At 36.6% G+C, this 23,594-nt stretch overlaps 3 protein-coding genes across 9 annotated transcripts; 1 reads left to right on the top strand and 2 right to left on the bottom strand.

Annotated features, from left to right (window-relative positions):
- Positions 1-32: 32 nt before the first annotated feature.
- On the bottom strand, positions 33-2,193 carry LOC121993185 (uncharacterized CRM domain-containing protein At3g25440, chloroplastic-like). 2 transcript variants are annotated; one of them, XM_042547874.1, is made up of 4 exons: positions 2,054-2,193; positions 1,134-1,545; positions 619-1,023; positions 33-296 (listed from the first exon to the last, which is right to left on the bottom strand). In XM_042547874.1, the coding sequence occupies exons 1-4, from the start codon at positions 2,158-2,160 to the stop codon at positions 126-128; spliced, it is 1,095 nt and encodes a 364-aa protein (XP_042403808.1). In that variant the 5' UTR covers positions 2,161-2,193; the 3' UTR covers positions 33-125. The 2 variants fall into 2 exon arrangements, with proteins under 2 accessions (XP_042403808.1, XP_042403809.1); XM_042547875.1 differs by having other exon boundaries at positions 1,134-1,365; positions 2,054-2,188.
- A 154-nt stretch (positions 2,194-2,347) lies between these two features.
- LOC121993182 (WPP domain-interacting protein 2-like) lies at positions 2,348-6,692 on the top strand. Its single transcript, XM_042547872.1, has 3 exons — positions 2,348-4,066; positions 5,623-6,181; positions 6,271-6,692. Exons 1-3 carry the CDS (start codon positions 2,932-2,934, stop codon positions 6,410-6,412), a joined length of 1,836 nt encoding a protein of 611 aa, XP_042403806.1. The 5' UTR covers positions 2,348-2,931; the 3' UTR covers positions 6,413-6,692.
- A 999-nt stretch (positions 6,693-7,691) lies between these two features.
- On the bottom strand, positions 7,692-23,546 carry LOC121993180 (DNA-binding protein REB1-like). Of its 6 annotated transcripts, none has more exons than XM_042547867.1 (10): positions 23,374-23,546; positions 21,182-22,613; positions 18,177-18,261; positions 16,337-16,445; positions 14,109-14,221; positions 12,980-13,077; positions 12,733-12,809; positions 10,601-10,675; positions 9,094-9,156; positions 7,692-8,060 (listed from the first exon to the last, which is right to left on the bottom strand). In XM_042547867.1, the coding sequence occupies exons 2-10, from the start codon at positions 22,559-22,561 to the stop codon at positions 7,925-7,927; spliced, it is 2,136 nt and encodes a 711-aa protein (XP_042403801.1). In that variant the 5' UTR covers positions 22,562-22,613; positions 23,374-23,546; the 3' UTR covers positions 7,692-7,924. The 6 variants fall into 6 exon arrangements, 4 of the variants coding, with proteins under 4 accessions (XP_042403801.1, XP_042403802.1, XP_042403803.1 ...); XM_042547868.1 differs by lacking the exon at positions 23,374-23,546 and adding an exon at positions 22,987-23,340; XM_042547869.1 differs by lacking the exon at positions 23,374-23,546 and adding an exon at positions 22,751-22,898.
- Between the last annotated feature and the right edge of the window lie 48 nt (positions 23,547-23,594).

The raw sequence follows: 23,594 nt of genomic DNA, 5'->3' as shown, positions 1-23,594 counted from the left end.
ATGAGTTGGGATTTATAAATTTCTTCATATAGTTAGAAGGACTCACCTAATCAATTCTAAATTGAACTTCCAAATCAGCAGTTTCCACTCCAAAAAAAGCAGCCAACAATTCAGTTGAATAATGTTTATACACTGTCAGCATTATATTCTTCATTGGCTGTTTCTTCAGTAGAGATATCTTTATTCTTCTTGTGCAATGCAACATACTTGTGGTACTCTTCTAAGTCCTGTTCTAGCTTTTCAATAACTTGACTAGTGCCCTCAAGAGATTGCTCAAATCTATATTTCTCCAATGCCTGTAGAACATTTTAAAAAAAAAAAAAAAATGTAAAGAAGCAGAATTAGTTAACGATCACTTTGGATGAAAAATGAAAATATTAGGCAAGTAAAAATTTTCACCTAGTTTTTGAATATGTGCTGATTTAATTTGTAAAATGACATTATTGATAACTTTATGTAGAATGCAGTAGAAACAATAATGTCTACATTATGGCAACAAGTATTAGTTCACAATTCACATGGTTCTTTATGATGTAAGAAAAGATTTGAGGTTTCGTAGTCATTGCGAATGAAGGAAAAGGATTACTTGTCATAATAAAGTGAATTTGAGATTAATACCTCTGGCTTAGAAAGTGTATCAGGAGGTGACATTATATCAGGTCGAACATAGTTCTTCCCCCTGTAAAATATGATAGTGTTGTTGTTGGCCTTAATATCGATCACCGTTCCCTGGCTGAGCCTCTCGAGTTCTTTGGCATATTCATGAATCTGGCCTGGTCTACAAGGCTTGCAAACTACTTTCACTGTCTCATGCTTCTTCCAATGCATATGCATATTTAGGACCACACCACCAAATACGCCTCGCCTCCCGACAGGCACATAATTCTCCTTCTTCTCGCTTGTGCGTTTTAGATAAAATTTCTCTTCATCAGTGAGGATTTCAGGAGCATGGACTGGCAATGGAGCTTTTGGAATTTCATATTTACTCAGCTTCTCGATCAGCCACTCTTCTTTTCTTTTTGCCTGGAAAAGAAAAAACATTAATTTAGTGAGTCAACTATAAGGATGCCTGAAATGATCCATAAAGAGATCATGTTCATTCAAGAGGAAACAAGGATCATCTAGCATCGAACCTTTTCAAGCTTGCACCGAATCCTGACTTCAGGGTCCGGTGATTCCATCTTCTTTCTCGTCCTCCGGCGGTATATTTTGAGCTCATCCAATTTCACTTTTCTCCACTTCTTCTGCGGCTTTTTTACTGAGACTCCTAGTTTGGCATTTGGTATGCCAATGGAAAATCTGGCCACATCACCATCTGTATCAAGTGTCACCAGTGCACTGCTGCTAAATCTGACTGATTGCCACCTAATTGTGTTACGATCGACCAAAGAAGTTATTGGCCACTGAGACAAAGGTGCCACAGACTTGTCGCGATACAAGTCGGAAAATGCAAATAAAGAAAAATGTGGAATACATATGTTGTTCAGCATATATGATGTTCCATCTTTCAAGTAATTTCCATTGTCAAATCTCTTAAACGAGTAACTGCAACGGAAAAAAATAAATCAAAACAAAGTTACGAATGCTTCCCTAAAAGCCACTTGCTAGAACTTAATAGAAGCGGTCACGCTCTAATGTTCTCGGTCTGCTAGATGTAAATAGATAGAAACAGATAATTGAGCAAATTTACGAGTTGTATCCTGAAGCATCAAAAATAGGCTTCCAGCCAAATTTTCAAAATAGTGAAAACTAATCCAGAAGATACATTCAGCCAAATTTTCAAAATATATTCATGCTTAGAATGTAAAGTCATGGATTCTTAGAAATTCATCGGTTAGTAGTAGCATCCAACTTTTCTGTGTGCTAATCAATTAGTGGAATGACAGCGATGAAGGGAAGGTGAACCAAGAAAGTATCAATCCTCAAGGATAGACAAAGTAACAGCCAACATAGAGCGCGTGAAAATTTCAGGAAGACGCTTCGAGTAGAACATCAATCGCCTAGGAGAAAGCAAAAACCAGACAACTCAAACTCAACGACAGAAAATCGCCACCTTGTCCGATCGAAAAGAGGGTTCCTTGAGCGCCCGCACGTAGAAATCACTCCACGGAACAACCCGACTCTCTCGCTCTTCGCAAGACGACGACACGCCGAAATCATGGGAAGCCGCCGTCGCGTCTCCTAATGGTCACGGTCGCCGAAAGAGGAGAGGCGCGGTGGAGAACGCGGCCGTCGTCTCCGGCGACAACCAGAGCAGGTCTGTTAGGGTTTAGTCCAGCGATCGCCGCAACCGAATGCGAGGTTCAGCGTGACGTCTTTTGAGCGCACCAATCACAAATAAGATACGTTTACTTGCAAATGTTTAATTGATTAGCACTAATCGATTTTATAATCATATGATAGCCGAACAATTAACACTTATCATAGCGTAATTAGTTGTTTATCATGAATAACTAATAGATTTAATTAATTGTATACGATGGGATCCGAAACGGCTAATCGGGGCCCCGCCCACGCGCGTATCGATCTGGTTCCGATGTAAACTAAACCAACCTTAGAAATATTCTCGAATTAACCTAATTTTACTCCCTTTTGACAACGCACGCAGAGGCAGCACACCGATCTTGAGAACTTCGCTTTTTTTTTTTTTTTTTCCTTCGTGCCGATCCTCTTCTGGTAAATCATTTTGCGATCTTAGTTTCAATCCGGCGACTCCCGCAAAGGTTCAATTTTTCCGCTCGTTTTGTGTTATATTTCCTTTTTCCTGTTCGGGCTACTGGATTCTACGGAATTGTTCTGTCATCCTCTTCGTGCGGAGGAGGGATCTATGCTTCTTGTTGAAGCTTCCGGCGGATTCTTCCGGTTTCCTCACTGCCTGGGGAAATACATTTGTTGTCGTTGTCGTCGAGGGTTGAGACTCGTGTCTTTGATATGAAATCGGAGGAAGATTTGGGTAGCGGGCTGCCGGGAGTGCAGGAATATGAAAACACAGAAAAGGTGGCTCCTCTGGGCGAAATCGAGGTGCAATTTAATGGAGTATTGGACCTTGAGGAAGCTTCTTCGGGCGGTGGAGATCGAGGTCATGAGGGGAGGAGCGTTTTTCCAGCTGAAACACAGGCGGATGTGAAGGACAATGGTGATGCGGTGGGGAATGAGCTTTCAGCCGAATCGACATTGAATTTGATGGGATGTCCTTGTGGTGATGCAGAACCTGTATCAAGGTCAAAGTCGGCACCTCCTAAGGGTTATGGTCTGAAGAAATGGAGGAGGATTCGGAGGGATTCAAGCAAAGATGAGGCCAGCATTGCTGATTCTGCTCAGATTCACAAGCGCAGGCTTTCATTCGCGGAACCATCAAAAGCAAATGACAGCAAGCACAAGAACGATGATGAGGATGAGGGTGGAGGTTCAGTTGCCTCGTTGGCCTCCATGAACATAAGCAGCACCCCCCTTCCAACGATCCCAACCACTTTATGTCCAGAGCTTGGTTTTTTAATAACACCTTCTGGCTTCAATATTGGGATAGACTCTGAGAATAGTGATGACCAAAGTAGTAAATCATCGACAGCTGCAAGTGCCCTGAGGTTCCGTTATGAAGCAATTGGACTTTGGGGTGACAGAAGCAGAACAAAGGTTGTTGGTGGAAAAGGAGCCAGGCATGCTGTGCTCCAACAAGGTCAACGGGCTAAAGAAGGCAGATCTGATAGGAATAGGATACTTAGAGAAAACCAGGTCAAAATTGAGATGGAAAACTCCTATTCGAGCATTGAATCTGACTTGGGAAGTTCAAATGCAACTTTTGTGCACATGGGAAGTGTGGCTAGCAATAGTAAGCAGAGCGAGAAATCTATAAATAATAACGGTGATCAGAATGTTGCTGCTTGGCCAAGTGAAGAAGTTAGATCATATCAACTCAGAGATCTGTCAAGGGGATATCTAGATGGCGATCTGTCTGGGAAAGTGAATGATACTAAATGTGAGAGTAGCCAACAAGGGCCAGATCTTGATCCCTTTTTTCTTGAGTCAATTGATTCTCTTCAAACAACAAAAGAAGCACTAGAAAAAGGTATGCCTTATATCATGTCTTTGCAGCTATGTTCAATACTGCTTATTTTACCTTTTTTTCAAATCGCTGTTCTGACCTTTAAGATGTCAATACTCGACATAACCATATAATAGTTGGGCTTTAGCTACTGTTGGCATTCACAAATGCAGCTGTCAAAAATTCATACTTATTTTACTGCCTAAGCCTCTTCTCTTCGTTGACATTCTCTCATATACTTAGACTATCGAACTACTATCGTTGTACTCATGTCAAACATGAACACTCTGTCATTATTGACACATTGAGTCAACACCTAGCTCTCAATCTCAAGTGTAAATTTTTTAGAAATATTAATACTTGTGCAAGATACTTCTACCCTATATGAGTAACATAAACAATATTCATCTTATTCATGTGTAAGCTTAAGTTCATTTTGCTTTGACATAATTAGGGATATCAACTATGTCTTCTCCTTCCTGACTAGCACTTTGAGGTGTTTCTTGATCATTTGCTTAGGAACTTACTGTTTCATCTAATATTATCCTATATATTCATTATTTAGATGTTCAAATTCTTTGTAATTAAACAAGAACCTAGTGTACTTAACTGCAAATATCTTGTTGGCAATTTCAGTTATCTATACCCGATATGACTTTGATCCTTGCTCCAGGCTTTTGCAGTGTTTGTAGTAAATTTTGCATGGGAAACTTACTTGTATGTTTCTGTTGCTTAATCTCTTTTATATAACCATGGATTGTGCTCGAGCATCTCAATCATCCATCTAGTTACTGATTTCATCTAAGAGTTTGATGATTATTGATTCTGAGTGTACTTTGTGTCTGGGATTTTATGGTGCTTATATGTCAAAAAAAAAAAAAAAAAAGGGCAGCCCGGTACACGAAGCTCCCTCCATGCGGGGTCCCGGGGAAGGATCCATTGTACGCAGCCTTACCCTGTTTTTTTGCAAGAGGCTGTTTCCAGGATTCAAACCCGTGATCTTTTGGTCACATGGCAACAATTTTACCGTTGCGCCAAGGCTCCCCTTCATGGTGCTTATATGTATGTTATATTATTTAAGTCGAATCTTTTCTTATGCTTGATGTCATTTGATATACCTGATATGGACTCTGTATGCATCTGTGGTAGGAAAAAGTCAAATATGTGGCCCAGTGGCCGACATTAACCTATACATTACCTTCAGGATACCCCGCATTTATCTGGTAGAAACAGTAACCTCATGTGGATTCTTATGACATCTCAATGGTTAGTCTTCTGAATGAGACACAATCTATCCAGCACGGTGACATGCCAATTCATTATTGCAATGAACTAAAAGTGTGCTTTAGAAGTACACATACACACTTCATTAGATTATGTACTCTATGAACAGTATGAATTGTTTAATCCATAAACATATACCTTCAGTTTTTGATGACTCAGTTACGTGAGAAAAGATTGCATGATCTGAAGTCTATTATTTCTCACCTTTAGTGATGTATAAGGTGGTATTATTTATCTTTTTTTTCCTAGCAAATCTGTTCACCGAGCGGGATGATCTGTTTTCTATATTTGTGCAGAAATCCAAAATTTTGAGCAACTTAGGAAAGGCAACATATTTGACGATTATGATAGTGAATATGAAAACATGGAAGGGGCTAGCCCTGTGAGGGTCCAATCAGATTCTGTCCAACTAAATCAGAAGATTGAGCATCTGAACTGGAAATTAGGAGAAGCAATGGCTGTTGCCAAGGCCAAAGAATCAAAGGTAAATGAGCTCGAAGCTGCCCTGAATAGCATAGGAGTACCGAACAAGAACATAACTAGCTGCAAACTCTCATTCCTCCAAGAGAAGTGCAAGGAAATGGAAATAGATTTCGAAGAACTGCTTGAAAAGAAGATTGAGTCAGAAATCCTGTGTCTGATAATGAAAAGATATTCTGAAAGCTGTAGAGTCATAACAGAAGATCACATTGCTCTCCGTGAGGAGAACATTCAATCTGAAGAACAGTCAAAAGTGATGCTCAAGCTGAAGAATTTCGAGAACGAGTCTATCATGCTTAGTAAACGAGCTGAAGAGTTAGAGGAAGACCTGGCAATGACTGAAGAAGCCTTGAGATTGCAAAGACAAATGCTCAAGTACTCCTTTTACCTTTTTGTCCAGATGATCACCCTTTGTATCGCATTAGTATTGTTCATCATGTACTTGCTGCCTTCATCATTGTCAGATGGGGTCACACCGACATGATCTCTGCAGGAAAGCCCTTTGTATTTTTCGGCTGTTATAGGACTTTCCCATATGTTGCTGCTCTCAGGAGCACAGGCATTGCGCTAATTTCCTTTTGGACAAGTAGTATGCCTTGTCGTTAAGTTTTTGAGATCGACTCAAATCGTTGGCACGCCACCGACTCGTGTTCTTAATGCAGGTATGTATTTTGTTGGATTTTTTAGGTTTTGAAGTTTTCTCTGGAAGTTGGCTTTTGAGACAAATTATTATGCTTATATTAGTCCCTGTAATCCAAGTGAATGTAAATCCTGTTTTAGGAGGATAAGTTAGGGAAATGAGTCATATTCTGTTCTGTAAAAGGGTCATCTAATTATTATGTAAGCTACTTTGTAATTTAATAAATATTCTCTTTTCTGACTTCAATTCTGTGCGAGAATGTTAGCTGCAATTCTATTAATTTAGCTTTTTTAATCCATCCTTTATTAAGAAAAATTGATTTGTTAATTTGTCAAAATAAAAACTCCATTATTAAATATTGAAAAAAATTAAGAAGACTTACCACTGTTAACCATTATAGTTTCTTCACTGCAACGGCAATAGTTCCCCTCCTCTCCTTCATCCTACTCGGCCGTCGCCTGTTTATTAGGGATTTACCGTTGGAAATCAAAAAGATTTTGTTAGAGGTTTACCTTCTAATGCTGATATGCAAACCCGATCAAAGAAAGCACGCTGGGCGGGTCTCAGCTGTTGTGCAAGTTATGAAACCGGTACTTTTATTTAATATTTATGGCCGTATTCTTTTCGCAAACTTGACTTAAGCTGATCCACTATTTAGTTTTTTTTTCCTTCTTAAAAAGATGTCCTTGTTCATGGCTGAATATAGTGCATGCATCGAAGCTTCATATCGATATCCTTAAAACAAAGCTGTCTCCGGAATCCTGATAGAATATTATCATCCAAATATTCTATTCGAACTATCATCCAAATATTCTTTTCACAAACCGTAACATATTTATAAAAATTTTTGAACATAATCAAAAAATACTGGACTTCTAGACTGATCATCACGTGCACTTCCCGATTTATTCTAATGACCGGTGAAAAAATTTCATAAGATCAAACCAATCATCCTAGATATAGTAGATTAACTAGGATTATCATTTTTTAAAAAAAAAAAAAAAACTTTTTAAAAGAAATTAAATGCTTTTGTTAAGAAATCAATTAAATTTTGATCCATTTAGACCTGCGATGAAGAATTACTAAAAAAAAAAATACAAACTAGAGAATAAATACATAAATTTAAAGGATTTTTTTTGTCAAATCTAAATATCATATTAAAATCTCGTCATGCGATTCTATCAACTTTTTTAAATAAATAAATAAAAGATTAAATTATCCTCAATTTGTCAATCAACACATCACTTAAATAAATAAGCAACTATTCAAAAGCATTTTTAACCAACTAGGCATAGGTCAGTCCTCTCGTTAACATCTTTGTCATGGTTATAATTTGTCTTTTCAAGTTCCAAAACTTTTGTTCCTATTTTGCATCCATACAAATAAAAAAACAAGACCTCAATTGAGGGTTTCGTGTCAACCATTCGGAAGCACAGTTAAACCAGTTCTTTAAACACACCATGCCCCAGAAGGAACACTCACTGTCGATATTCAATCATCTCAGAGCAATAGCGTTTGGAGAGCACTTCCACCTGTTCAATAAAAGGCCTCACCTTGTTCATGCCAATAAATCGTACCATTTCAGTCCATCGCCTCTGGCAAACAGCCCCAGGTCTGTAAGTGAAAAAAAAAAAAATTAGAAAAGATGTAACGTGCATCGTTGATAAATACTTCTAGAGTTGGTTTGTCACATAATATGGAAAAATGCTCTAAGAAACTGGTCAATAAGACTTATTAAAGGTAATAATAAACTAATAAAGCACATAATTGAATATCCTTTGAGCATAAGCGGACACACGATGATAATAAAAAGAACAAATTTACAAAATTGTTGCAATTGAAGTACATCTTTAGCATAGAATCCAACTAACATGCTTGTGTTGGTCTTAGTTCATGTATGTGATTTTGGTTGTGTTGGCCTAGGGAAGGGTTGGCGGGGGTACTGGGGTGTGCAAATCGCCTTTTGTCACATGTATGTGATTTTGTTAAGTTTCATGTATTTGATAATGAACTACAATCTATGTAGTAATTAGATATACAAAAAATTATACAGAAGTGCTCCTTAACGGATGGATCTAATTGAGTGCTTGCATAAGTTCATGTATCATTGCAAAATATGCATAGTTCATGTTTAAATACTGCAGCTAGCTTACTTAAAATAATGTATCACATCATATAAATTGTTCTTTAAGAATCTTAACTAATTCACTGCTATTTTCCATCAATACATATCCAATAAAAGGAAACCACTTAAAGTTCTGACCCGGCAACAAAAATTATAACCCCTAAGCAAGTTATTCATGTGGTTGAAGACTACCTTATGGTTGAGGTAAGGGTGTCAATATGGTGCAAACATATACTCCACTCTGTTTAGATATAAACATATGATATTCTAGGATTGGTCGTGTGATATGGAGCATTACAATAAGGCTTCTTTACGTAGAACATAATAAAGTAACATCAGTCAGTGAAAAATGAAAGGTTACATTACTATATGAAATAATTATAATGATAAATAGCTTAATAAGTTATGTGAGATGATAACAATACATTTTTATAACCAATGTGAGCATGTACAATATTAGTGAGAGATTTCAAGAGCTAATAATCAGATTCACATTTAAAGAAATAAAAAAAGCACACAAACCTGTGCTCAAGAAGATTGTCCCAGTCAACATCCTCGTAACAGCAAGCATCTAAATTCCTTAGCCTGCAAATCCATGTTGACAATCATGACAATGCATATCTGGATAACTTTAGCAGTTTCACGTAAAATGTAACATCAGCAACTAATGGAAGACAAGATTCAAGACCACCTATATATTAGGCTCGTATTAATCGATTTTGGTACGTAGAAATTGAGAATAGAGAGGAAATGAAACCTACGGGATGATAAAACTGCTACAAAAATGCAAAACAAACAAATCAAAGATTCTACTGATTTGAAGCAGCATCTCTTGAATAAAAAATGTTTACCAAGACCTCACAAAACATTGACACTCAAGAATGTTGAGGTGGAGATAATACTTAATTTGATGATTCCAATATTAAACAATGTATCACTAACACTTGGGTGTGATACTGCAATGATTTATGTCTCAACAATTTTTTTTTGCTGATTCTTAATGCCAAAATTAATGATTTTTCTGTAGCAGAACTTTTCCAGATCAAGATCCAAGCATGCTTAAAATCTTGGTCCAATACCAACACATGTTCACGCTTGGGCGAGTAACATAATACTTTGCTACGGATAAGCAAGAAATAACACATCATTCCAATTGTGTATCTCCAGAAACGGAGAGATGTTATTAGGATTGAGCCCATAATACCAAACAGCTAAGTTTTATCTCATGCAATTCCAAGATCACCTTCAAAGTTCATTCTTCAGAATTTTAAGTTCTCATTAACTTAATGATTTAAAAAAAATAGTTTTCTATATTCCTTTTCTCATATTTTTCTTGCTCCATTGTTTATAACATCTTTTTTTTTTTTTGTTTACAACTATAACAGTAGAACACATAAATTAGGTTGGATTCTACATTTGTCTTTAAACTATTGACAAGAACTTAGCATACAATACATGATTAATAAAAAGTGATATGATGCCTTCTATTTTCTTACATTCTAAATCAAAGATCTAGTCATATTCAACACCTATTTTGAATAAGGCTAGATAGTTCACTGCCTACCAAACTATAAATCCCAATGCTGATTATCTTATACTAGGAAAAAACACTTTTACTGCTTGTGCTCTCTCGCATGTTGGTTAATTAATATGGTTATATTTAGTCACTGAAATTTTGGAAATTCTTATTCAGATACTGAGGAACAAATTTATACATTCAAGGTTGACTGCTCAAGAATGACTTCATAGAGTAGCCAAAGGAAGGTGATAGCAAGAAAAGAAAAACATAAGATGCTGACTGCTGAGAATCTCCATGTGATTTTAACAGGCTGCAGTTAGGATGTGAAATACTTGCACTGAATCAGAAATGAGAAGATGATGCTAGAATAGGAACAAACAACTAGGGTAGAGTAATTAGCATTTGACATTCAACAAATAGACAAATAAAAGAACCAGATTCCAGTTTGGCTGCTAATAAACTATCCAAAAAAATTACAATGTCAACAACAATAGATCAAAATTGTCTTACGCATCCACCAAAAGGTAGTCATCCCTGTCATTCCATATTTCTCTCTTGACCAAAGGAGATACTAATTGTTGATACCTACAAGGGAAGCATGACACAATTGATAAATATCAAAGTAAAGAAGAGAAACATTAAAAGGGAGAATCTGGTACATGAAACTCCCGCCAATGTGGGATCCTAGGGAAGGGGCAGACCACATTGGGTCAATTGTATGTAGCCTTACGTTGCATTTTTGCAAAAGGTTATTTCCGCAATTCGAACCCATAACCTCAAGGTCACATGGCAACAACTTTACCGTTGCGCTAAAGTTCCCCTTCAAAGATGAGAAACATTAAATTGGAAAATAAAATTTTTGCTTCTCTTAAATATTAGAAAGATAACATTGATATAGGAGAGACATCTACGCCATTGGACTCGATACTCTATTATAACCTCATCTATATTTTAATGAATTTTATCATATTTTATAATTGCTAACTAAGTCTTCTTTGGTCTCTCTCTTCCTCGATTAATATGCATACTTATTGGTCTCACATCTCCTAATTGGAGCATTTATTAGTTGTCGAAGTGCATGTTCATATCATGTTTAACACATCTCTCGTAGTTTTTTCTTAATAGTCGCAACTCCGACTTTCTTTATAATATTCTCATCTTTTATCATGTTAACCTTTACATCCTCATATCTATAACTCTCATCTTCTACTCGTGTGCTCAATTCATAACCTAACATTTAGCTTCAGATAATATACAAATCTAACCACCATTTTATAAAACTTTCCTTTATACTTTAGAGGTACCTTATAACACAAAGCACACCTAACACCCTCCTCCATTTCAACGATTCTACTTGTGTCATATGTAAAACATCTCTATCAATTCCTCTATCCTTTTGCAAAAAGTATCCTATATACTTAAAACTCCCCGTTACAAGTGCCTTGTCATTTCTTAACAATTGATTTACTATGTCTAATACTATTAAATTTAAATTTTATATATTCTTTCGTTACTCTAATAAGACCTTTTACTTTCATGAATAGCTCCTATTGTCCATCTTTCAAATATGAATCCAGATTGATTTTTGGTCATCTTGGTCACCTTTCTTAATTTTTTTTAATTACTCTTTACCAAAACTTCATAATATGATTCATTAGTTTAATGACCCTACAATTCACACAATTTTGTACATTTTCTTGATTTTTATACAGGGAATAAAGTATTTATCCTCCACTTATCAAGTATTTTCTTTATTTTCAATATTAAGATGAATGACTTTGTAAGTCATTCCATACCCTACTCCCTACACCCTTCTATATCTCTATTGAAATATTATTCGGTCCAACCACTTTTCCATTTGACATCACATTTAATGTATGCTCTACTTTTGAAATTTAAATTTTTCAATAAAAATTTAATATTTTATACTCTTGTGGCCTACTTAATTCCTAACCTAAGTTGGCCACCTAAAGCTTGATTAAAAGGTTGATGAAAATACCTCTTCTATAACTCTTTTATTTCTTCATCCTTTCACTAAGCTTGGATTCAACTCAAAAGTAACTCAACTTTAGACTTATTGTTGTTGCACTTGTCGCAAGTAGAGATTATCATGTTGCACTTGTTGTTAGTTGCAATAATAGAAAACAAGATTGGTACATTGTTGTCTAATCATATCATAGCAAAAAGTTGTTGTGAACTCACATGACTTTTATGAAGCATGCACTTGTGTTACTACTGTTCACACAGCATTTCATAGATAATGCATTCGTAAATCATACTTTTTGCAAAGGCCTCATTGATGTTGCTTCTCAGTGATTGAAAAGAACATAAGATGTATTTTGTTAAGTGCTAGATTACTTGTGGGCACACAAGAAAAAGCTTTCTAAAACTGTGATCCTATATTCTAAAAAATGGCGACCAGCAGTACACAGTGCAACACCAGATGCTGGTTAGATAGGCTAATGGGACTGATGAGCAGACTTAGAATCTGACTGATGAATATCACAGTACCTGATGATTATTGATACAGATTTGGTATGTCACTAAAATTAGTAAAAGTAAGAATGCAATAATAAAAATATCAGCATCACTTGTCTAAGAAAGTAACCAAAGAATATCAAACTAATTAAGAAATTACCAACCACTTCAGACAGCAAGAACCAGGAAATCGTGTAACCAACTTCTGACTGATTACACCCCAAGATATATTGTCTCTAAGCTACCAAAAAGAAAATGGATCATTAAGATTGGAAAAAATAACATAGAAATTTCTTTAATTAAATGGCGATAGATAACTAAATATTTAAAAACACATGAACAACAAGCGAGAAACATAGTATCCTTGGAAACAGAAACAACAGCAAATGTGGGTAATGAATGGGAGCCAACCATGTAATTCTTAGCACTTTTCTCTTCAAAAACTTTCAATCGTAAATCCATGTTTACTAGATCAAATAGAGTCTGATATTCTTCCTGTGACCAGGTTCCTGTACCAAGATAAGCAACAAATTGGTTGGATTCGTCAAGATCTTATTCTTTATATGAAATGAACAAATAAAAAAAAAAAAGAGCCCGGTACACGAAGCTCCCGCCATGCGGGATCCCGGAGAAGGATCCATTATACGCAGCCTTATCCTGCTTTTTGCAAGAGCGTGTTTCCACGATTCGAACCCGTGACCTTTTGGTCACATAGCAACAACTTTACCGTTGCGCCAAGGCTCCCCTTCATAAATGAACAAATATAGCATACAAACAGATTATATCATAGAGCGTTAGCCAACACAATCTATGAAAAGCAACTAGGACAAGAAACTAGTTAAGTGCATAACATTAATTCATTTCTGTTTCTTTATAGATTGAGGCTGTTTTTAGCTGAATGCAAAGCATAAGTGATGGCAGAAATAGAGAAAGATAGGAGTGAAGCTTTTTTTTCTTCTTTTGGTTACTTGAATGAAAATGAGAAAGAAAAAAGAGGAAAAGTTGAGGGAATATTGCAAGAGATGCGTTCAAGGTGGTATTGGCACGTACTTAGATATTCATTAAATGTCATAGTTAGACAATGTAAGGTCATGACAAATACGCATATTAATAGAGGAAGAGGGAGGCCAAAGAAGAAATGATTAGTAATGACACACCACGATGCAATTCATTTAAATTTAGATGATGATAAATAGGAGATCGAGTCCGATGATGTAAGAGGATCCATATAACCAATCTCACTTGTTGGATAAAGGTTTGGTTGTTGTTGTTGTTCAAGGCCTGAGCAGTTTAAGTTTTTTAATCACATGCAAGTATCCATATATGTACACAAGCATCTACACCGAATGATACACTAAACAAGCATACAATTTTAGTAATTTCACATTTAAAGAAACAGAAAATTAAAATGGAGTGATGAGTAAAAAACAAGTTAGAATTCAGCTTAGGAGTTGAATAGAAACAAGGGTTCCAAACATCATCTTCCAAATGCTATATAAAGCAGTAAGTGTCCAGAAATCAGTGATAATAGAAAGCAAACCTTTTCTATAGTGTGGTGATCTGATACTTCGCCAAGTATCTTTAACATGTACCCGATGTCTCCCAAGTTCGTGTGCAATTTTTTTCCATTTTGGCCCATATTTTGAGTACAAACTACATGCATAAACAGAAAATGGTAAAACAAAAATTGACATGGTACCAATAATGCCATCAATATGGTCAGAGAATTTGTTATCACATGGAACAAATTGTGTATTGGCAGTGCCTTGCAAATATGCAGTATCAACAATTTATAATATCCACAACTTGGCAAAGCATGGTAAATAGCAGATCAACCGCTTTTCTTTATTCCAGATTAGACCAGGATGCCAATCAAAAGAAGATAATCATTTCCACATTTATATCTAGGAGTAATCAGTTCATATGATAAAATTCTGAAAACAAGCAACTCATTCCAGTAATGGTGTTTATCTGATGTATAAGTAACAAAAAAGCTGTAACATACAACACCATAAACCATAAATTTAGTCAACAAAAAGAAGTCAGATACTATAAACCAAGGCTAAGAATAAAGAAGAATGCTATATCACAAACTTGATTAAACGGTTTGCCCGCAAGAACAATCACTTGCTTCATCTTTGAGAAGGATGAATTCTACCAATTCATTTAACCATTTGTGAATGACACTTAAAACATATGATGCATGTCCAACTTTTGACAATCTAGACCAACCAACATGCATCTTCATTGTCAAAAACTTAAATTATCACGAAAATCATTTTTGAGTAGGATGAATTCTACCAATTCATTTAATCATTTATGTATGACGCTTGAACATATGAAACATGTCCAACTTAACAACCTGGACCAACCAACATGCATCAACATTGTCACACAAATTATCACAAAATTCATCTTTCAGAAGGAAGAATTCTACCAATTCATTTAATCATTTATGCATAACACTTAACACACAAAACACATGTCCAACATGAAACCTAGACCAACCAACATGCATCAGCATCTACATTGTCAAACACTTAAATTATCCCCAAATTCAACTTCGAGTGGGATGAATTCTACCAATTCATTTAATCATTAATGTATTACACTTTAAACATATGGTGCAAGTCAACTTGACAACCTAGACCAACCAACAGGCATCTCCATTGTCAAACACTTAAATTATCCCAAAAATCATTGTAACCATGATAACTTATGAAAGCCTAATAGGTATGCAGATTTTACTGTATTTAGATTTTGCAACGCTCTCACAAATCAAGTTAAATCAACTTCTTTGCAAAGATAAAAACAGTTACCCAGCTCTCCAAATAATAACACAACCTAGATTTTGCTTTTGCAGGGAACCTAAAACATTGGATGAATTCAATTTATAGTTCATATTGTTGTTCACGGATAGTCAATAAGGAAAGTTATGTGAACCATATGCTTCAAATAGTACATATCAGTGATTAAAATCTCAAGCGATATTGATTGGCATGGGTAAAATTCTTCATTCCATCTGTTGAGAAGTTCTGAAAAACTCTGATACCTAAGCGGACAAGTAGAACTTAGTGGTTCCCATTGTTGTGAAAAGCCATGAGCCTCACAATCCCTCATCCTTTGTCCCCATCTTCTGTGAAAAGCTCTTAATCAAGAGCTCCTCCTCAATGTCCAAGTGTTTTAACAACTCTCGAGGCAACATGAGTTGGCAAAGATTCTACAGTTCACATCAATGTAATTAAGGTGAGGTAAAACAAAACTCCAGCACATCTACGAAGCTTCCACTATCTACTCTTCCCCCTTCTCTTCCACTTGCCAAAGTGTTTTCCTGACTTGATTGAGGCAACGCAAGTCGGTGAAGCATTTTGAAGACAATTGAGGAGGAGATAACATGGTCGATCATCCATGATCAAGGTAACATGAGTCAGGAAAGCTTTTGCAACTTACATTGAAGACTATTGAGGGGAAGCAACATGGTTGGTTGTCCATTATCAAGGCGATGCAAATAGGTGAAGCTTTTGCAACTCACATTGAAGACAATTGAGGCGAAGTGAGGTGGAATGAATCTTTAGCATGTCAGTAAAACTTTCGTTATTTGCTCTTTTCACCCTTCTCCTCATCGTCAACTATCGGATACACCAACCCACACCAAAACCAACCCCCAACACTCGGTATGACTTGTTTTGATGGGGGGCTCAAAAGCAGATTCCAAAACTAGGATACATATATCACGGGACAAACAATTCGACACAAATTGTAAATTACCTCAAAAGCGCTTCATAGTCTTCTGGTTCCCACTTGCTCTTACCCCTTTCAAGTAGAACATGTGCTCGATAATATATAGCCATACCACGTCGATTTGGCAAACAACCTTCTGCAGTAACATAATGCCTGGCAATTAATCACCTGGATAAGCTAAGCAACTAATAGATTTTGAGGAAATAGTTAGCTGACAAGTTAATACAAGATCCATTATTACTATGAGAATAACAGACAAATTCTATTAATTGGAAAACTAAATAATCACATCCACATATATGACTTCAACATAATACAATTAAACACTATATATCCCAAAACACTATATGTATATATCAATGTTCAACTTATAACACAAAATAGTAAAATCCAACAAATAAAACATAGCACTTGCACAAAGATTGGTAGCTTTGATAACTTGATGCTGTAGTTGATGCTTGACCATAACATTCTTCCTTCTTTAACTCCCATTCAAACTGAAGATACCATAAATTTGAAGTTTGAAAAGATAAAAGCAGAAACTTTTCTTAGGATTGCATAGACATAGATTAATACCCCAATATCTACTTTAAAAAAAAGGAGAGGTTGACACCAAAAGAGGGAGATTGATAGTGTTCTCCTTGATCTCACATGACCTCCACAGAGAGCCAGTATCGGGATGCTGTGATTGTCAGTGACACTGCCACTATGGTGGTAAGCGTGCAACAGTGATGCAGGAGGGACAGTGACACCCAAACACCACGTAACGTTGCCACTAGTAGTTGGCAAAGATGGGCACCTAAGGCCCACCATGGGAATGCACTCCGTGCAACAATGACTATGGGGAGGCTTACCTAGTCTTGATCTTGAAACAAAAGTGAGATCGGACCACAAGAGAAGAGCTGCGTGACTCCTCTCAACAGACCTCACAAATAGATTATAGTTCATTTGAACAAGTACGGTTGGAGCAAAAAGGTTATGGTGTTCTTCTTCTTGTGTGCAAAGCTGCAATCGTTGAAGTTTATGATAGAGAATGAGAGGAGAGAAAGGGAGTGAAAGTATTAAACTGAATAGCAATTTGGCTATAACTTCACTTCATGCAACACGATATTATATATACTGTGTTTTATATTGTAAAATTAACATGTATATTTTTTGTTCTCCATCAAATTATGATTTGGATAAGTTGATTAATGAACTTTTGTACAATTTAGTCATTTTTATTTAGTTATACAATATAGATATTTTTTAAGGATTTTAATTTAGACTATATCTGCCTCTATATATTCTCCTGCATACCATATATGTAATATCTTGCAGATAGGAATGCATATCATCTACATGCATATGCCTTTTAAAGCCTTGAAGATCTTTATCTACATCTTTTTATTGAATAGTATATCCATCAATTTTGAAGCTCTTAAAGTTGATTCAATTTTTATTATTGAACATATTCATAATTGCTTTATATCAATAATTTAAAATGATAATATGATTAAATCCTGCATCACATAAGTTGTCAACTAAGTTTATTAGTATTACGTAATATGAGGATATAATGTAAGTGGGCAAATAAATAATAACTAATTATTTCCAAACAAACTTCTTGAATCTCAAAAACATATTCATCACAAGTTATAGTAAAGCTCAGATAGTTTTTTTGAGTAGATGAAAAGAAAAGGAATCTCTGATTATCTATTAAAAAATAGTACACAGATGAAAAATTTTATGAATATGCAACAAAATCAAGCTACAAATATTTAGAATGGAGATGATATAACTTTCAATAAAAATAAGTAATATTTTTCAATAAAACTTGACTAATAAATATGCAAGTTCAGAATAAATTTATGAAAATGATGCCTACCAATTACCCTCCAACAATTTTTGACTTCTGGATAGTCTCGACAGTGGAGAATCATATGCATACCCTCCGCCCCTAACTGATGTGCCTGAAAGAAAAAAACGTCACATGTTGCATTAGGCAGAAGGAGAAGAGAAAAAAAAATGAGAGTGAGTAAAAGTTAATGATGTACTGCGTTAGATTTGAAACATGGAATGATCATCTGACATCAAGAACTAAAAACTAGATTAATCTAACTCCAATAAGCAACTATAAATTTTTGTTTCAAATTTCGTGTTGCATCTGACATGGACGTGCTAAAGGATTTTTGCCATCTTCCTGTGAAAGATGCAACTTCAGAGTTTACAACAGAAAAAGCATTTCAACCATGGTCTAACACAAACAATATTGTACCATACCATGTATGCCTACATACAAGCCTGACTAATTGCCACAACATAGAGGAGTCAAGTACAAGTAAAAAATAATAAATATCCAGAATTTCAGTTTACCCAATTTGCTTATACCTGTCTCCGCTTTGCTTGTTCCCTCCTCTCCCCTTTATTTTTATCTTATGCATTATCCTTTCTTCACCCTTTCTTTATCCTTTATCCATTCTTTTTTATTCTACACAATTTGTTTATGCCTTTCAATTGTTTTGCACTTATCTTATTGATTTTCTTCATTTTTCCCTCCAATTTTCTGGGTTTTGCCCCTCAGTTGCCCAGTCCTACTTTCAATTTTTTCTACCTTGCTCATCCTCTTCTACTCATGCTTCGTCCCACTCGAGTGTTTGAGTGTTGGCAGCCAATATGAATCCATGTCCCAAACAGTACACACAGATTGGTAACAGTACAGTGACAGCCTGATCACCAATTGATATCCTCAATCATCATTTGATACAGTGCAAGGACCCATGATTCACAGGGCAACCACCGCATGAGAGAAAAAGTGAAAAGGGAATAGTCCAGGGAAGCCAAAATATAATTTGATTCATAATCATGACAAACTTGAATGTCTTATAATTATGTCTATATATAGGCTTTTATTCCCAAGAGACATAATAATGAAATAAATTGTGCCAATATAGGCTTTTGTGCCTAAGATAATCATGATAATAATAAAATATTGATTTAACCAATGGACTAGTTCTATTTTTATTGCAATTTTGTGGGTCAGTTGAATAAAGTGGGTTTTTTTTTAAAAACTGCAGCAAACCAAAAACAATTCTGGTCCCCAGCAATTCCATCTTGACTGGGCTAGACTGGTTTATTCTAAATAACTATAATTCAAAGTGTATGCCTTAAAGGGCATAACCAGTATAATTAAATAAATATCCTTATAGCCTGCGCATATCATCTGCAAGTTCCATGAAAATATCATCTGCAAGTTCCATGAAAGTGGCTAAAAAAGACGTGGCAATATCGTGACCTTTCGTGGTACTTATGTGTGACAAGAATACATCTCATCATCAAATTTCATTGCCTTTTCATTTTTCCTAACAATTTGAAAATTTAATAATCATCATAGGATATGTTGACATGCAGTATCAAGGAAGAGTAAATTTACTATCAAGATGGCATGTTATCCAGATTCAAGAAAGTAGAACATTCTTGCATACAGATGGCAATAAGGCATGGCATTGAAGCCGAGCATATATTTAGACAATAAGAAAAACATAAATCTACAACATACTTTCAATGTGGTGGTAAAAGACGAATACGCTCGCCCCAGCGCCCCCGCCAACCCGTCCCAGGGCCAACACGGAGGAGGTAAATCACGGGCGACTACTAACTTTTGGAATAGTGACTAGTACATAAGGGAGACATTTACCTCGGCTTTGCCGAGATTCGAACCCTAGATCTCATGGTGGTAACACCTCATGCACTAGCCACTAGACCCATCCGAGGGGACAATGAGAAAGGGAAAATAAAATAAAATTTTCAATACGAATAAGAAGATAAAAAGAATTACATACATTGGAAAGATGAACAAAATGGATTTCTAACTTGTTTTATTTTTAATATTTAATATAAAGGAAAAGTGAGAGAGTGAAAATTAGAAATAAAATTTGACTATTAGTTTTTGTTTCCACAATCTATCTTTGACCTAGTATTGAGAAAAGGAAAAGACTATCTCTTCATTTCCTTTTTCCAATTTGTGTTTCCAGTCCATCCTTCTAAAACTGAATCCAAGTTTTAAAATTTTGACTCGTGCCAAGGTTTCGATCCTAGACCGGAACGATACGGTTTCGGTACCGTATCGTGCCGTGCTAATATAGTTTCGGTATTTTTTAAATATAAAATATATTAATTAAAAAATAAAATATTTAACATAAATATTTAAAACATAAACAAAATAAACAATATAAAAAATAATTTTTTAAAAAACGAAAAGATATGAAAATAGATAAATAAATAAATAAAAATTTTATTATAATTTTTAAATTAAAATAAATGTAATATAAAATTAATTAGATAATTTTATTAGGGTTTAATAAAGTCTCTTTAGATTATCTCCATCGAGTTAATTAAAATAATTAACCTAAGTTTAATTAAAAAAATCCGAAATTCGACACCACTCGCGTGTTGGCTCGACTTCGGCGCTGTCGCGGGGTTGTGTGACCCCTCAGCCATGGCCGTGAGGATCGCGTGACTCCTCCGGTGCGACCGCGGTGGTCGTGTGACCCCTACGCAGTGGCCGCAGGGTTGCGCGACGCCTCCGCAACGGCAGCAAAAGGGTTATGCGACCTCTCCATTGCTGTTACGAGATAGAGCAACCCCTCTGCTATGGCCACGGAGTCACGCAACATGTCGCAGTTGTTGTGGGTCCGGTGTCAGGGTCGTGCCGGTGTCGGTCGCTCGGCGGAACGAGATGTTTTGCACGTTTCGACTGTCTCAACTCGGCACTTTAAACCATGACTGAATCCTTCCAATATATCTTCCATATAACGACACCTATTGTGAACCATCAAGGAAATAGCAATTACCAATTCAAACTTTTTTTTGTAGAATAGTTGATAAACTAACCTTAATGTAGTCATCTATTGCTTCGAGTATCTTCTGGTCTTCTTCTTTAGTGAAGCGTTTGCCTTGGATTATAGGCATTTCAGCATTTTCTTCATTTTCTTCATTGTGAGAACCAATCCCATAGGGAAACACCTCAACTTCACTTGAAAAACTTACTTTCTTTTTCTTTAGGGAAGATACATCTGAACCATTTTTAAAGCACTTCTTGTTCTTTGAGCTACAGACCTCTGAGTCGTCTGTTGCCTTCTCCTTCCTCACACTTGATGTCTCCTTATTTCCTTCAACTTCTGCAGCTTGAATGGGTTTTCTTTGCTTGTCCTTGTCCTTCAGTATGTTTTCGGAATCTTTTTCTGCTTCTTGATTCTCTGAATTTTCATCCTTCTTGCTCTTCTTTCTCTTCCTGTTAAGTATTGTTGTTGCAGATGGCATTTCACTGATTTCTTGTGCTTCCTTCCAAACTTCCATGCCCAATGATTGGTTTCCATTTGTACATGTCTCATGCGAATCCACTTTAAATTCACAGGTATCATGTGCCTTTTTCACTTTCATTTTTGCTTTATCCACTGAAATATGAAGCTTATCATGGTTTGTTGAGACTTCATTTTCTGCGGCCATTGCTCTTTCAGCATCACGGATTTCAAGCATGAGAGGATTCTCAAGTTTCTTGTCATTCTTTTTCCTTCTTACCTTGACATTTTCCATCTTGTCTCTACCACTGTCACAAACAATATTGCTATCAGCAGCAGCAACCTTGCCACCTTCTCTGTTTTTATCCCCAGAAACTTCACCAGCAGTAGGCCCTGTAGAAAGGGCACTGACTTGCAATACATTATCCTTCTTTCTCTTTTTAATATTGGTATCAACAGTCAAGTTGACTAAATCACCATCTCTCTGCTTCCTCTTCCAATTTTCCTCTGCCTTTGGTGCCTCACTGCCTCCTCTATCACCATCTCTATCTTTCCTTCTCTTTTTCATATTGGTATCAACCGTCAGGATCACTAAACCATCATCTCCCTGCTTCCTCTTCCTATATTCCTCTCCTTTTGATGCCTCACTGCCTCCACCATCACCATCTCTAGCTTTCCTTCTCTTCTTCTTGCCATCTTGACTACCATGTTGTTCTATTTCTGCCTCTTCCACATCCATTTCCCCATCTGTCTCAAATTTACCATTAGAAACCCCTCGACCTCCCTCACTCATGAGATTCTTAGTTTTCTTCTTCTTATGCTTCTTCAATGCTACTTGATTTTCCACCAAGGAGGAGCCTGAACGCTCTTCCAAAATACTGCTGCTCGTGCCATCCATCATCCCGTTATCTTCCGGTTGCTTTTTCTTCTTATATTTCTTTTTCTCGTGTTCACTCATTGCTCCTGCTTGCATGGTTAGATCGAACAATTTATCTCCTCCCTCAGAAAGTTCATCTAGATAGGCCCTATTATTTAAAAAAACCAAAGTAAATAAAATTAGATCAAATTATAATAAAATAAATTAGTAATGGACACTGCGTTCATCACACAAATACGCAAATACAAAGAGAAAACGAGTTAAAATAAAACTGAATTCACCCACGGCAGGAGTAGGAGGCGGCGACGGAAATCGGCAATTGAAGGTCTAGATTTTCAAACTAGGGTTCAAGGAAATGTGCTTTGCTGCAGGTACCCGGCTAATGGTATAGGCTACAGCTGAATCACAAGAAGAGATGCAGAGAAGAGATGCAGAAGGCCTTCACGGCGTGCCCCACGAGCACGGGTACTGTCAACGCACGTTAACAGACACAGAGAGAGAGAGAGAGAGAGGAAAGCTACCTCTGAAGCGGGAGCAGCGTGATCTCTTGTTCGGGGGTTGCAGCAAGAGGGAAGGTCGCCGGCGCACGGAGTCGGGCAGACTGGCGGCGGATGGGTTCGTGATAATCGAAAGACCGAATTTTAGGGCAAAAACCGAATAAACCGATCAAATATCATTTTAACTTTCTAAAAATCAATATTGATCCTTCCTCTTGCTCATTGTGGAAGCAAACTGCAGCAGAAAACGAAAGGGAACCAAAAGGAAAGGGGAAAAAAAGAATAGAAGTAGAACAAAAGGGAATCAGAGGGGAAAAGAAAAAGAACAAAAAAAAGGAATAGTAGAAGTAAAACCGAAAACGAAGCATAAGGCGCTACTTGCGGAGCTGACGGCGAGAGCGGGTGTCCCACCTGCCATTGCGTCCGGAGTCGGGCAAGAGGAGCCGACGGCGAGAGCCTGAGTTGTCGAAGCCGCAGAGGGGGAGGGCGTCGAGGCCGGGGCAGAAGCTAAGGAGTCGGCGAAGAGTGACGAGATCCTCGGATGCGCAGAAGCGTGGAGGAGAGAAGGAACCAAATTAGGGATTTATATTGCTTTGGGATTTATTTGGTTCAATATAGATTTTAAGATTTAT

Source organism: Zingiber officinale, chromosome 6B (genome assembly GCF_018446385.1).
Source record: "Zingiber officinale cultivar Zhangliang chromosome 6B, Zo_v1.1, whole genome shotgun sequence".
In the NCBI taxonomy this organism is placed as follows: domain Eukaryota; kingdom Viridiplantae; phylum Streptophyta; class Magnoliopsida; order Zingiberales; family Zingiberaceae; genus Zingiber; species Zingiber officinale.
Note: the sequence above shows the minus strand (reverse complement) of the source record. Positions and strands in the feature narration are given on the sequence as shown.

Excerpts from the sequence above, each read along its gene's own strand:
- LOC121993185 (XM_042547874.1), bottom strand. The coding sequence starts at position 2,160 with ATGATTTCGGCGTGTCGTCGTCTTGCGAAGAGCGAGAGAGTCGGGTTG. Across the intron at positions 1,024-1,133 it reads TTCGGTGCAAGCTTGAAAAG|GCAAAAAGAAAAGAAGAGTG; the intron begins GTTCGATGCTAG and ends TTTCTTTTCCAG. Across the intron at positions 297-618 it reads ATACACTTTCTAAGCCAGAG|GCATTGGAGAAATATAGATT; the intron begins GTATTAATCTCA and ends AATGTTCTACAG.
- LOC121993182 (XM_042547872.1), top strand. The coding sequence starts at position 2,932 with ATGAAATCGGAGGAAGATTTGGGTAGCGGGCTGCCGGGAGTGCAGGAA. Across the intron at positions 4,067-5,622 it reads AAAAGAAGCACTAGAAAAAG|AAATCCAAAATTTTGAGCAA; the intron begins GTATGCCTTATA and ends ATATTTGTGCAG. Across the intron at positions 6,182-6,270 it reads TTGCAAAGACAAATGCTCAA|ATGGGGTCACACCGACATGA; the intron begins GTACTCCTTTTA and ends CATCATTGTCAG.
- LOC121993180 (XM_042547867.1), bottom strand. The coding sequence starts at position 22,561 with ATGCAAGCAGGAGCAATGAGTGAACACGAGAAAAAGAAATATAAGAAG. Across the intron at positions 16,446-18,176 it reads AAATTGTTGGAGGGTAATTG|AAGGTTGTTTGCCAAATCGA; the intron begins GTAGGCATCATT and ends ATGTTACTGCAG. Across the intron at positions 14,222-16,336 it reads GACTATGAAGCGCTTTTGAG|TTTGTACTCAAAATATGGGC; the intron begins GTAATTTACAAT and ends TTATGCATGTAG.